Genomic DNA, 13,743 nt, shown 5'->3' with positions numbered 1-13,743 from the left:
GAGTATTGTTTGATGGATACAGAGTTTCGGTTTTGTAGGATGAAAAAGATGGATGTAGGATCCATGTGGAGATGGATGGTGGTGATGGTTGTATAGCAACATGAAAGTACTTAATGCCACTGAACTGTATATTTAAAAATGATTAAAATGGTAAATTTTGTTTTATGTATGTTTTACCACAATAAACAACAACACAGTGACAATAGTAGCACAAGAAGCAGAAGTGAGTAAATAGAATCAAATTCTTACAGTGTTCTTGGGTTGCTAATAAGGTGGTAAATGTACTAATTTAAGGTAGACTGTAAAGAGTTAAGTATGCATAACTATTAAAAGAATTATTAAAGAATGTATAATTAAAAAGGTAATAGAGAAGATAAAATGACCAATACTAGGTTAATCTTAAAGGGTCCAAGAAAGATAAGAATGAGAAAATATTCTATAGTTGCATAAAATTCAAAATATTTTTTGTCATAAAGCAAGTTCTGATAAATAAATACATTGAGAACATCCACAAAGTATCATTCTTATTCTTTTATCCATGGGGAGAAAGTTATAAAAAAATTTTTTTATTATGTTTTTTCCCTTACCAAAAGATTCTTTTAAGAACCTTGACTTCAAAGATTTTTGCACTCATCCATGAAACCGGCTATCTTAATTAACAATCTGCTATGCCAGAAATAAAACTTAGACATGACTTTTTCTAAATTTATACATTGTTCTAAGTTTCTTTGTTAAGACTTTGGCATTTATTCTTTCTCCCTTTATGCTTTTCATGCTCTTTCTTACTGGAAGTGCTTAAAGATCTGTCATCTTTCATAGTCTTTAACTTATGTTTTACTATATATAACTTATGTTTTACTATATTTAGCTTATGTTTTTCCTTATTTCTTAGGTCTGTACTCTGTAAGCCTTTCTATTCTATGGTCATCTTTTCTAATCTTCTTTCTTACTGTATTCTGGGAGAGTTCCTCATTCTGGTCTTCCAAGTGCCTAATTCTTTGCACATCTTTTTCAAGAAATACGTATAATATTTCATCTATTGTGGGCTTTTTTTATTTGTTATATTTTATACCAAATATTCCCACCTGTTTATTTTTTATTATTTTGTTTCAACTTGCATGTTTAATTATCTCTTTATATTTTCATTCTTGCTTTAGACACCATGAGGACAGCGGTCATGGCTACAGTATCCTAAGGTCCAGCAGTGCCTTAAATACAGGACTTTTAAAATAAATATTTGTTGGCGAAATTAAAGAAGGGTTTGGAGACGAGAGAAAGAAGAAAACACAATATGGGTATGGAAGAAATGTAACTTTCTTTATGATATTTTTATAATATTAATTAATCACCCTTTTCAGTCCTCATCCTACCAGTTTGTTAGGAATCAGTAATCAATCCTTATGAGCATACATTTTCCAACCCCTATTTTTTCCCAGAAAGGGAAAAAGAGGAAAGGAAGGGAAGGAGCAGGGAAAAGAATTGACCTATCCTCTTTCTTTTCTGAAGCAACTTGGGTATTCAGTGAAAGCACTAGGTTCTGTAACAACCTGCAGGCTGTATGTGCTAGAACTGTACAAGCGGAAGACCCGAGCGTGTGTGAGGCGGAGGTGGAGGGTGAGGAAAGACATCTGGTCATGGGGACAGCTCTCCACAGAGGTTGCTGCTGAGACGTCTAGTGGACAGACCCACATGGCTTCTTCAGACCCCACAGATCTCGGCTTCCTCCATGCCATGCTGCAGGCATGGGAATATTTATGTGACTACTTCTGGTCTCATCTCCTTGGAAGCATACTACAGCTCTTCCCTGTCTAGGGGTTGATGCCTTCCTATGAGTTTGCCAGGGAAGCAGAGTGCAAATACTATCTCTAGAATTCCAGGCATGCCTTCTCCTTTTCTTCTCCAACCCCCAACTCCTTAGAGAGTCTCATTCTACAAGGCAGAAAATCTTTTTCTCTTCATGGCTCTGGTACAAATTTCTTTCTATATTCTGCCCTGCTCCTCTCTCGGGGAATAGCATTCATGAACAAAATTTATGAAGACTTAAGTCATCTCTTTTCACGTTGCCCCCTCCCTCCCCATGAGGTCAGAGTTATACGCTTTAATTGGAGTGAGATAAGAAGAACAATACCAAGAGAAAAAAATGAAAATATTCTGTCACAGAAGGAAGGGAAGGAGCAGGGAAAAGAACTGACCTATCTTCTTCCTTTTCTGAAGCAACTTGGGTATTCAGTGAAAACACTAGGTTCTGTAACAACCTGCAGGATGTGTTGATCTTGTATTCAAGGTGTTCCCTACCCCTCACCCTGCCAGGGGCCAAGGCAGAGAATCTATTGATAGAAAAAGAGAGGGCTTTTTCTTACATATGCAGAAGGCAGAGCCATATGTTTGCAATCTGAAATGTGCTTTTTTAGAAAATCATTGTGAAGAGGTGGCACCAACAATGTCACCCACCCAGAGACTGGAGCCAGAAAAGGACCAGTCATTTCTAGAGGTCTTCATTGCACAAGTCACAGCTCCTGCAGCACCTGAAGTTCACCAGATAGACACTCCATTTTATATTGTTCACATTAGCACAGTTCTTTAGGCAGCCCCTAAAGGTTAACCAGGGTGTACCATCATCTGCAGAAGGAGGAGAAACAGATCAGCAAAGAGGTTTCTGGAAAAACAAACAAAAAAACGCCTTCTTTCCAGCCTGCACCAGCATATACAAAAACAACCTTGTGTAGTTCAAGGCTCGGTTATTCGAATGTGAAAATCGGAAGATGTTGGAATTTGGGGGTTTCCCAAAAGAAAAGCAATAGCAGAGTAGTTAAAAAAAAATTCCTGGATATGGGGATGTAATGACAGCAGCAATTCAAGGATTGCGCAAGCTGGATGTTTCCACTGGGAATGTTAACACTGGCTTAAGTAAGGGTTAGAAATACTAAGGAATCACTCAGCACAAAGGCTAGGAAAACTGAGAAATCATGATGTTTAGTCTTACCCATGAAGAGCCATTTAGTCAATATTTATTGCTAACGCTGGCCCCTCTATTTTCACCGTTTAAAACCAACCACAAGGAGGTCCAGGCAGGGACAAAGACAGAGAACTGCCCTCCTCACGCCAACATCCAGCTGTTCTCCACTGGCCGTATTGTGCCTCTCCTTTCCCCTCAGTTAAGTCTCCTCTGTTTTCTTCAGGCTTCTCAAAATATTGATTCCATAGCTACAGACCCCCACCCCTTAGAGCCTACCTCTATCTGTTTTTCATTATGGCATGCGATGGGGTAGAGATAGTCAGTCATCCCAGAGTTGAGACTGCCTGAGCTAAAGTAAGGTCCCACCTTTTTACTATGACTAATGTATCCCTGTCTGCTTCCTCTGCCCCTTCCTCCTTCCCCAAACCCACAACTTACTTCTGAAAATCCTCCCAGTTGTGCAAGCCTCTTCCATTGTTGCAGTACATATTCCTCTGCCTCTGGAACACTTCTCACCTGGAAACTGGAGGTGGCACATCCTACACTGAATAATTTCTATAATTTGGGCCAGAGAGTAGGGAAGTCGAAGTGAGAGAGGGTCTCACACTGCTATGAAAGGACCCACCTCCCCTGTCAAATTTGAAGTCTGCTGGGAGCCCCGAGGGCTTTGTCAGAGACTCATTAAACATGGGCATCTACCTCTATTAAAATAGGCTAAGACAAAAGAGGGGCTAAAGTTTATGGTCTCAGAAGTTTTAGCCTGTAAAACAGGTGGAGGGTTAAGGAAAAGGGGAACAAAATCAAAACTGAGATAATCAGGTCAGGTCCTCTTCATACTCACCAGGAATACGGTATTCACCAACAAATAGTTCATGGACTGTGCTGGCAAAGAGAAATAAAACATATCTGCAATTTTCTCTAAGATTTACCCTTGCCTAGGGTCACTGTAAGCCTTGTAACACATGAGGCCCATCTTGCTCTCTTAACCTGGAGCCACTCTAGGCTCTTATGTCCCTCCAAAGCCTAGTCCCCTGTCTCGTGGCATATCTGCACCTCTCCCTCTTTTCAATTCTCTTCACCTCTAGAGGGCCTCTCAGCCTCCCCTGCCCATCTCTTAGGATACAGCACAGACTCAAAGGAAAAAGATAAATGCACATTTTTTGTGTGTGTGCCTCATTCCCTTCTTTTTAATTGACCTATGTGACTTTCTTACCTACATGCGCCTGGAAGCTGACAAGGGGGAAAGCATCTGAAATCCATGAAATTGCTACACTTTGGATTTAGCCAGCTAGTGCCTTAAAAATCAACATTCCACTTCCCCCTTTCCCTTTTTCTTGCTTTTTAATACACTCATCCTTAGCCTTGTCAACTGCTGCTCATGTTTTTTCATCAAACTTAAAATCAGCTCCCATCCCAGCCCGATCCTGCTGGAAGAAGTTGTTGAGTGTTGAAATTCAAGGTCTATCTCTGGATTCCTTTCAACCCTCAGTGCTCAGCCTGCCCCTTTCATCTCCTCCCTCCCCCCAAATTCCCCATCCCACACCACTGATCCATTTCTACTCACTTCCATGTTCTTTGTCTGCAAATGACCCGTACAGTACTGTTGGAAAAAAAAAAAAAAAAAAGATACACTCTCTGAAGACCTCATTTTAAAAACCTCACCTCACAGCTTCTGTGAAAATCTTTTCAATTCCTTTATAATCTACCTGTTTCCTTCTGCAAGGGCAGACTAAGACTTTGGTGAAGGTCCCAGGGACATGATGCGTTATGGACAAAAGTCATGGCATCAGAATGACAGCTTCTGTTACCATATGGCTCTCATAAGAAACTGCTTCCCGTACTTGGAGTTCCCGGTGGTTGAGACTTAGACTTTTACTAAAAGAGAGGTTTGAGATTACTTCACCTGGAGGGAGGTAAGCTGGTCCTTTCCACTTGATGTTGAGCCAGGAATTGTGTGTGGGGGGGTGTTACCTCAACTCTGAGTGTGACTAGGTAATCAATTAGGGTGGTGATTGAATGTAAAATTCCTGTAGAGGGGATTGAGCCTGTGGATTCTAAGAACAGCCATATTTAGTATCTCATTCTAAGTTTTCTGTTAGTTTCCTTCAGTTATTCCTATACCTTCCAAAAATTGTGATGGGAGTTGCAGCTTAGTCTGTGCTATCATTGCAAGGACTTGAAGGAAGGGTCTGTGCCCATGCTTAGGGCAAAGAAATACAGGGGAAAGAAACAGCAACCTGAAGGAAGCAGACTGCAATAGAGCACACTATAGGTCTACAGCAAAGTGGGGTAGTAGTCTAAGACAGATGTTGGCTGAAGAGGCAGGGACAGCAAGAGTGACGTATGGAAGAGATGCTCTCCAGAATATACTGGGGGTTGTTACTACATGCCCAAAGAGCAAATGGACATTTCCATACAGGGAGGAAGGAGGAAGGGGATATAACTAGTTAACTGCTTACCTGTGGCACCTAGGACTCTGATGAAGCTTTGAAATAACACCATGAAGTAATCATGTATTACTTTCTAACACACACACACACACACACACACACACACACACACTCTACATCGCTGGTTTTTGTGTTCTGCATATTCACTAGAAGATCTGTCCCTTTCCCTCCTCTCAATGCCCTGAAATTTAGCATCTTCTCTTACACCTTTACATTTCTTTCTTCGACTTTTTGAGATCTCCCCTCCTTGCCTTCTAGGAATTCTGTAGTTAATTCTTTGACTAATGGTGGCACACACGAAAGAAGGAAAGGTTTTCTTCCTCTGCCCCACAAGAAACTGTCTCCTCACTTAATTACACTCCGATGATATTATTTTACCACTTCTGCTAAAGCAGAAATTTCCCCCTCTCAGCTTTACTGATCCGCCTGAATTAGTTGCTTATATTTGAACCCTATTTTATTGACTTACTTTTCTCCTAAAATCTCCTCCAATTCACACTCCCAGTCTTAGTATCCCATAATACCTGATTTTCTTACTGGGCCACATTCAATACCTTTTCTCAGTGCTCCTAATCCTTTTTTCCTATCCTCTTAGGATACCCCAAAATAATTATTCTTATGTCATAAATTACAGACCCATGACATAAAAGTGTTCAGGAATGAATTCCTTTTGTCTATTGCCCCAAACCTCATGTGGAGTCTGTATGACCCCTTTACTCATGCTACCCTTCTCTCCATCACAGAGTTCTGGAGGTCCAGTTAGTCCAGAAGAGTAGCCCTGGATTTTCCTCAGCTCTGCGAGTGACTAGGTGAGTACTCAATTACATCTTTATGCATATGATTAGAAGATGTTTAGATTATGCACTAGGATTTTTGGTTTGCATCTCCAATGTTACCATGCAAAACAATAAAGTGATATTTCTTGAATGGAAATCCACTTTCCAATCGGTTACCATTATTTTCAAAAGACATAGATCTACTCTCCATGGTGAATACAGTAAAAATATCCTGAAATTCATTGGTCATAGAGGTATTTTCACACAGTGACATTTTTGGATAGGTTAATGGAGCTGGTGGTGAGTGCCAAGATTTGATTTGAGGAAAGAGATCTCACCTTAGGCAGATGTCACATGTGATGAGGAAGGTCAACAAGATGAAGAACCACAGTTACTGTTCCAAGGCAGCCCAATGACCTTAAGCTCCTGGGGTTTTCCCAGTACCCATAGGATTTATACCAGTGATCTGGCAGGAAAAGAACAATTTCTTCTAGATCACGGTTTGAAGGAACAGTCAGATCAGAAAATTTTGTCTCTTTTCCTCAAGCAAGGGAGCAGCTCCGTTCTGGGGGACTGAGACTACATGAAACCAGAGAAGTTCTACGCTCTTGAGGGATGTGAAAATGGAAATTTCAGACAATATGTGCAGATCCAAGAAAGAACATGAAAGAAGTGTCTCTGAGGAGACCTTCTGTGCGTATTCTTTTCTACCATGAGACCCAGCATCCCCGAGGATTGGCTGGGAGTCTCAGAATTGTTCAATACGTCCACAGTTCCCTAGATAGTTCATTCTAGAGTGCTGGGGGCTGGAGAAGGTAACGTGGATGTTAAAGTAACTAGGGAGGCAGTCAACAATGAAGAATAATCTACCCATTGTTCCTGTATAGCTTACAGCTCAAATAAAATGTTCTGTATTTTCAGTGTGCTGTTTCAACGACTCTACTATCACCAGGAGAACTCTATTTATTTATTTATTGAATTTTATTTTATTTTTTTATACAGCAGGTTCTTATTAGTTATCCATTTTATACATATTAGTGTATATATGTCAGTCCCAATCTCCCAATTCATCACACCACCACCACCCCTGCTGCTTTCCCCGCTTGGTGTCCATATGTTTGTTCTCTACATCTGTGTCTCAATTTCTGCCCTGCACACTGGTTTATCTGGACCATTTTTCTAGTTTCCACATATATGCGTTAATATACGATATTTGTTTTTCTCTTTCTGACTTACTTCACTCTGTATGACAGTCTCTAGATCCATCCACGTCTCTACAAATGACCCAATTTTGTTCCTTTTTATGGCTGAGTAATATTCCATTGTATATATGTACCACATCTTCTTTATCCATTCATCTGTCGATGGGCATTTAGGTTGCTTCCATGACCTGGCTATTGTAAATAGTGCTGCAATGAACATTGGAGTGCATGTATCTTTTTGAATTATGGCTTTCTCTGGGTATATGCCCAGTAGTGGGATTGCTGGGTCATATGGTAATTCTATTTTTAGTTTTTGAAGGAACTTCCATACTGTTCTTCAGAGTGGCTGTATCCATTTACATTCCCACCACCAGTGCAAGAGGGTTCCCTTTTCTCCACACCCTCTCCAACATTTATTGTTTGTAGATTTTCTGATGATGCCCATTCTAACTGGTGTGAGGTGATACCTCATTGTAATTTTGATTTGCATTTCTCTAATAATTAGTGATGTTGAGCAGCTTTTCATGGACTTCTTGGCCATCTGTATGTCTTCTTTGAAGAAATGTCTATTTAGGTCTTCTGCCCATTTTTTGATTGGGTTGTTTGTTTTTCTAATATTGAGCTGCATGAGCTGTTTATATATTTTGGAGATTAATCCTTTGTCTGTTGATTCGTGTGCAAATATTTTCTCCCATTCTGAGGGTTGTCTTTTCAGCTTGTTTCCTTTGCTTTGCAAAAGCTTTTAAGTTTCATTAGGTCCCATTTGTTTATTTTTGTTTTTATTTCCATTACTCTAGGAGGTAGATCAAAAAAGATCTTGCTGTGGCTTACGTCAAAGAGTGTTCTTCCTATGATTTCCTCTAAGAGTTTTATAGTGTCCGGTCTTAATTTAGGTCTCTAATCCATTTTGAGTTTATTTTTGTGTATGGTGTTAGGGAGTGTTCTAATTTCGTTCTTTTACATGTAGCTGTCCAGTTTTCCCAGCACCAATTATTGAAGAGACTGTCTTTTCTCCATTGTATGTCCTTGCCTCCGTTATCATAGATTAGTTGACCATAGGTGCATGGGTTTATCCCTGGGCTTTCTATCCTGTTCCATTGATCTATATTTCTGTTTTTGTACCAGTACCATATTGTCTTGATTACTGTGACTTTGTAGTATAGTCTGAAGTCAGGGAGTCTGATTCCTTCAGCTCTGTTTTTTTCCCTCAAGACTGCTTTGGCTATTCGGGGTCTTTTGTGTCTCCATACAAATTTTAAGACTTTTTGTTCTAGTTCTGTAAAAAATGCATTGGTACTTTGATAGGGATTGCATTGAATCTGTAGATTGCTTTGGCTAGTATAGTCATTTTTCACAATGTTGTTTCTTCCAATCCAAGAACATGGTATATCTCTCCATCTGTTGGTATCATATTTAATTTCTTTCAACAGTGTCATAGTTTTCTGCATACAGGTCTTTTGTCTCCCTAGGTAGATTTAATCCTAGGTATTTTATTCTTTTTGTTGCAATGATAAATGAGAGTGTTTCCTTAATTTCTCTTTCAGATTTTTCACCATTAGTGTATAAGAATGCAAGAGATTACTGTGTATTAATTTTGTATCCTGCAACTTTACCAAATTCATTGATTAGCTCTAGTAGTTTTCTGGTGGCATCTTTAGGATTCTCTATATATAGTATCATGTCATCTGCAAACAGTGACAGTGTTACTTCTTCTTTTCTAATTTGTATTCTTTTTGTTTCTTTTTCTTCTCTGATTGCCATGGCTAGGACTTCCACAACTATGCTGAATAATAGTGGTGAGAGTGGACATCCTTGTCTTGTTCCTGATCTTAGAGGAAATGCTTTCAGTTTTTCACCATTGAGAATGATGTTTGCTGTGGGTTTGTCATATATGGCCTTTATTATGTTGAAGTAGGTTCCCTCCATGCCCACTCTCCGGAGAGTTTTTATCATAAATGGTGTTGAATTTTCTCAAAAGCTTTTTCTGCATCTATTGAGATGATCATATGGGTTTTCTTCTCAATTTGTTAATATGGTGTATCACATTGATTGATTTGCATATATTGAAGAATCCTTGCATCCCTGGGATAAATCTCACTTGATCATGGTGTATGATCCTTTTAATGTGTTGTTGGATTCTGTTTGCTAGTATTTTGTTGAGGATTTTTGCATCTACATTAATCAGTGATAGTGGCCTGTAATTTTCTTTTTTTGTAGTATCTTTGTCTGGTATTGGTATCAGGGTGATGGTGACCTCATAGAATGAGTTTGGGAGTGTTCCTTCCTCTGCAATTTTTTGGAAGAGTTTGAAAAGGATGGGTGTTATCTCTTCTCTAAACGTTTGATAGAATCCACCTGTGAAGCCGTCTTGTCCTGGACTTTTGTTTGTTGGAAGATTTTTAATCACAGTTTCAATTTCATTACTTGAGATTGGCCTGTTCATATTTTCGATTTCTTCCTGGTTCAGTCTTGGAAGGTTATACCTTTCTGAGAATGTGTCCATTTCTTCCAGGTTGTCCATTTGATTGGCATAGAGTTGCTTGTAGTAGTCTCTTAAGATGCTTTGTATTTCTGTGGTGTCCGTTGTAAATTCTCCTTTTTCATTTCTAATTTTATTGATTTAAGTCCTCTCCCACTTTTTCTTGATGAGTCTCCCTAATGGTTTATCAATTTTGTTTATCTTCTCAAGAACCAGCTTTTAGTTTTATTGATCTTTGTTATTGTTTCTTTGTTTCTATTTCATTTATTTCTGCTCTGACCTTTATGATTTCTTTCCTTCTGCTAACTTTGGGTTCTGTTTGTTCTTTTTTCTCTAGTTCCTTTAGGTGTAAGGTTAGATTGTTTATTTGAGATTTTCTTGTTTCTTGAGGTAGGCTTGTATAGCTATAAACTTCCCTCTTAGAACTGCTTTTGCTGCAACCCATAGGTTTTGGATTGTCGTGTTCTCATTGTCATTTGTCTCTAGGTATTTTTTGATGTCCTCTTTGATTTCTTCAGTGATCTCTTGGTTATTTAGTAACGTATTGTTTAGCCTCCATGTGTTTGTGTTTTTTACGTAATTTGTGTTTTTTCCCTGTAATTGATTTCTAATCTCATAGCATTGTGGTCAGAAAAGATGCTTGATATGATTTCAATTTTCTTAAATTTACTGAGGCTTGATTTGTGACCCAAGATGTGATCTGTCCTGGAGAATGTTCTGTGCGCACTTGAGAAGAAAGGGTAATCTGCTGTTTTTGGATGGAATGTCTTATCCATATCAGTCAAACCTATCTGGTCTATTGTGTCATTTAAAGCTTGAGTTTCTTTATTAATTTTCTGTTTGGATGATGTGTCCATTGGTGTAAGTGAGGTGCTAAAGTCCCCCACTATTATTGCATTACTATCAATTTCCTCTTTTATAGCTGTTAGCAGTTGCCTTATGTATTGAGGTGCTCCTATGTTGGGTGCATATATATTTATAATTATTATATCTTCTTCTTGGATTGATCCCTTGATTGTTATGTAGTGTCACTCCTTGTTTCTTGTAACATTCTTTATTTTAACGTCTATTTTATCTGCTATGAGTATTGCTACTCCAGCTTTCTTTTGATTTCCATTTGCATGGAATATCTTTTTCCATCCCCTCGCTTTCAGTCTGTATGTGTCCCTAGGTCTGAAGTGGGTCTCTTGTAGACAGCATATATATGGATCTTGTTTTTGTATCCATTCAGCAAGCATGTGTCTTTTGGTTGGAGCATTTAATCCATTCACATTTAAGGTACTTGTTGATATGTATGTTCCCATGACCATTTTCTTAATTGTTTTGGGTTTGTTTTTGTAGGTCCTTTTCTTCTCTTGTGTTTTGCACTTAGAGAAGTTCCTTTAGCATTTGTTGTAGAGCTGGTTTGGTGGTGCTCAATTCTCTTAGCTTTTGCTTGTGTGTAAAGCTTTTGATTTCTCTGTCGAATGTGAATGAGATCCTTGCTGGGCAGAGTAATCTTGGTTGTATGTTTTTCCCTTTCATCACTTTAAATATATCATGCCAGTCCCTTCTGACTTGTAGAGTTTCTGCCGAGAAATCAGCTGTTAACCTTATGGAAGTTCCCTTGAATGTTATTTGTCGTTTTTCCCTTGCTGCTTTCAATAATTTTTCTTTGTCTTTAATTTTTGCCAATTTGATTACTATGTGTCTTGGCGTGTTTCTCCTTGGGTTTATCCTGTATGGGACTCTCTGCACTTCCTGGCCTTTGGTGGCTATTTCCTTTCCCGTGATAGGGAAGTTTGCGACTATAGTCTCTTCAAATATTTTCTTGGGTCCTTTCTCTCTCTCTTCTTCTGGGACCCCTATAATGCAAATGTTGTTGCATTTAATGTTGTCCCAGAGGTCTCTTAGGCTGTCTTCATTTCTTTTCATTCTTTTTTCTTTATTCTGTTCTGCAGCCGTGAATTCCACCATTCTGTCTTCCAGGTCACTTATCCGTTCTTCTACCTCAGTTATTCTGCTATTGATTCGTTATAGTGTATTTTTCCATTCGGTTATTGTATTGTTCATCTCTGTTCTTTAATTCTTCTAGGTCTCTGTTAAACATTTCTTGCATCTTCTCAATCTTTGCCTCCATTCTTTTTCTGAGGTCCTGGATCATCTTCACTAACATTTTTCTGAATTCTTTTTCTGAAAGGTTGCCTATCTTCACTTCATTTAGTTGTTTTTCTGGGGTTTTATCTTGTTCTTTCATCTGGTACCTAGACCTCTGCCTTTTCATCTTGCCTATCTTTCTGTGAATGTGATAATTTTTTCTAAGGGTGACCTCAGCTAAGGAGAAATAAGGGATTCCTCTTCTACTTTCCAAGGTAAATTCACCAGTCATGAAAGTCATGCTCAGAGACCAGCAGTCCCATGGTAGCATATAACCTTCTGTTTTGCTGAGTTTACATTGAGGCTATCCCTGACCAGTTTACTGAAGCACATTCCCCCTTCGTATTTCCTCTATCTCTCTCTCTTTCTCTGTCTCTGTCTCTGTCCTCTGTCTCTCTCTCTCTCTCTCGCTCTATGTGTGTGTGTGTGTGTGTGTGTGTGTGTGTGAAGCAAGCTGGGAGAAATCTGTTATTTTAAAAATGCCATAGAACTTTCCTACCATGTTTAAGCTGCCTTATTCTGATTCATCATTTCTTGGTTGCCGTAAACCTTAGACGTGGATTTCAATGAATTTTGCTCTTTTGGTCAGTGTTTCTGTGGAGGGACAGTCCTTTCGAGCTCCCTCGTCTGTCATTTCCACTGATGATGCCTCCAGGGCTCCTCAAAATGTATATTTTAAAATAATTAAATAGCTCATAAGTTCTAATTTAGTCCTCACAATTATTCTTGATAGATACCATTGTTTATTTTTTTTCTAGGTAAAAAACCCCTGAGGATAGAGAGGTTAAAGGACACACACAGGGTCACACAACCAGCAAGTGGAGAATCCAGATTTAAACAGAGTTTCATCCAACACTGAGCATGATGCTATAAAGATCACCCATGGAAAGAAGGTAGCTGGTTTTCATAGACCAGAGATTATAATAACTTGGTAAGATTTTTTTATATATATTTTTATTTTATTTATGTATTTATTTATTTTTGGCTGCATCAGGTCTTAGTTGCGGCACATGGGATCTTCATTGAGGCATGGGGGATCTTTCGGCGTGTGGGCTTCTCTCTAGTTGTGGCATGCGGGTTTTCTCTTCTCTAGTTGTGGCGCATGGATTCCAGAGCATGTGGGCTCTGTAGTTTGCGGTGTGCAGGCTCTCTACTTGAGGCTTGCGAGCTCAGTAGTTGCGGCATGTGGGCTTAGTTGCCCTGCAGCATGTGGGATCTTAGTTCCCTGACCAGGGATCAAACCCGCATTCCCTGCATTGGAAGGCGGATTCTTTACCACTGGACCACCAGGGAAGTCTCTAACTTGGTAAAATTTTTAAAACTCTTGTAATGTTCTTGTGTTTGAAGTGATCAGCAGTAAAATCCCAAAACTGAAAAGTGTATGTAGGGTCATGGAGCCTAGCGGCCTATTGCGTGGCCACGCATAGATGGAGGAAATCTGAAACATGAAGTGGATAGTGATAGTGTGGGAAGGAAAGAAAGAGAGTTGAGTCTCTGGGTCATTGTGAGGAAGGCTGGAGGGTCCTGGAAATCTCCCAGGGTGGGGTGATGCTCTCTCCCAGTTGCTTGCTATGCAGACAGCCCCACTCAGCATGCACCCTAAGCTTCCACAATGGAGAGCTTCCTCATCTCCCTGCAGAAGCCCCATTCTCTCTTGCACATGCTAGGAAAATGCCTCAACCATGGGTCTTCCTTCCAGGACTCCTCCTCTGCCTCCCTGTTCCTCCTGTGTGTTCCCACAGCA

General features: G+C 39.5%; 1 protein-coding gene and 1 long non-coding RNA gene across 3 annotated transcripts in view; one reads left to right on the top strand and one right to left on the bottom strand.

The window, feature by feature from the left end:
* The window catches only part of LOC137231020 (uncharacterized), a 76,347-nt gene that overhangs the window by 49,408 nt on the left and 13,196 nt on the right, over positions 1 to 13,743 (top strand). For both annotated transcript variants that reach the window (XR_010946345.1, XR_010946346.1), the window contains exons 4-6: positions 1,158 to 1,295; positions 6,150 to 6,215; positions 12,758 to 12,930. This is a non-coding gene — a long non-coding RNA (uncharacterized lncRNA). The remainder of the gene's footprint in view (positions 1 to 1,157; positions 1,296 to 6,149; positions 6,216 to 12,757; positions 12,931 to 13,743) is intronic.
* PATE1 (prostate and testis expressed 1) lies at positions 2,486 to 5,458 on the bottom strand. The gene is made up of 3 exons (XM_067750289.1): positions 5,416 to 5,458; positions 3,395 to 3,556; positions 2,486 to 2,619 (listed from the first exon to the last, which is right to left on the bottom strand). The coding sequence occupies exons 1-3, from the start codon at positions 5,456 to 5,458 to the stop codon at positions 2,486 to 2,488; spliced, it is 339 nt and encodes a 112-aa protein (XP_067606390.1).

This window comes from Pseudorca crassidens, chromosome 9 (assembly GCF_039906515.1).
Source record: "Pseudorca crassidens isolate mPseCra1 chromosome 9, mPseCra1.hap1, whole genome shotgun sequence".
NCBI classification, from domain to species: domain Eukaryota; kingdom Metazoa; phylum Chordata; class Mammalia; order Artiodactyla; family Delphinidae; genus Pseudorca; species Pseudorca crassidens.
The sequence above is the reverse complement of the archived record's forward strand: the minus strand, read 5'-3'. Positions and strand labels throughout refer to the sequence as shown.

Bases quoted from the DNA above. Each gene is read 5' to 3' on its own strand.
- PATE1 (XM_067750289.1), bottom strand. From the start codon at position 5,458: ATGGTGTTATTTCAAAGCTTCATCAGAGTCCTAGGTGCCACAG. The intron at 3,557-5,415 runs GTAAGCAGTTAA...TAGCAGTGTGAG, and splicing joins CAGAGTCCTAGGTGCCACAG to ACCCTCTCTCACTTCGACTT. The intron at 2,620-3,394 runs GTAAGTTGTGGG...CTCCTTCTGCAG, and splicing joins AACTGGGAGGATTTTCAGAA to ATGATGGTACACCCTGGTTA.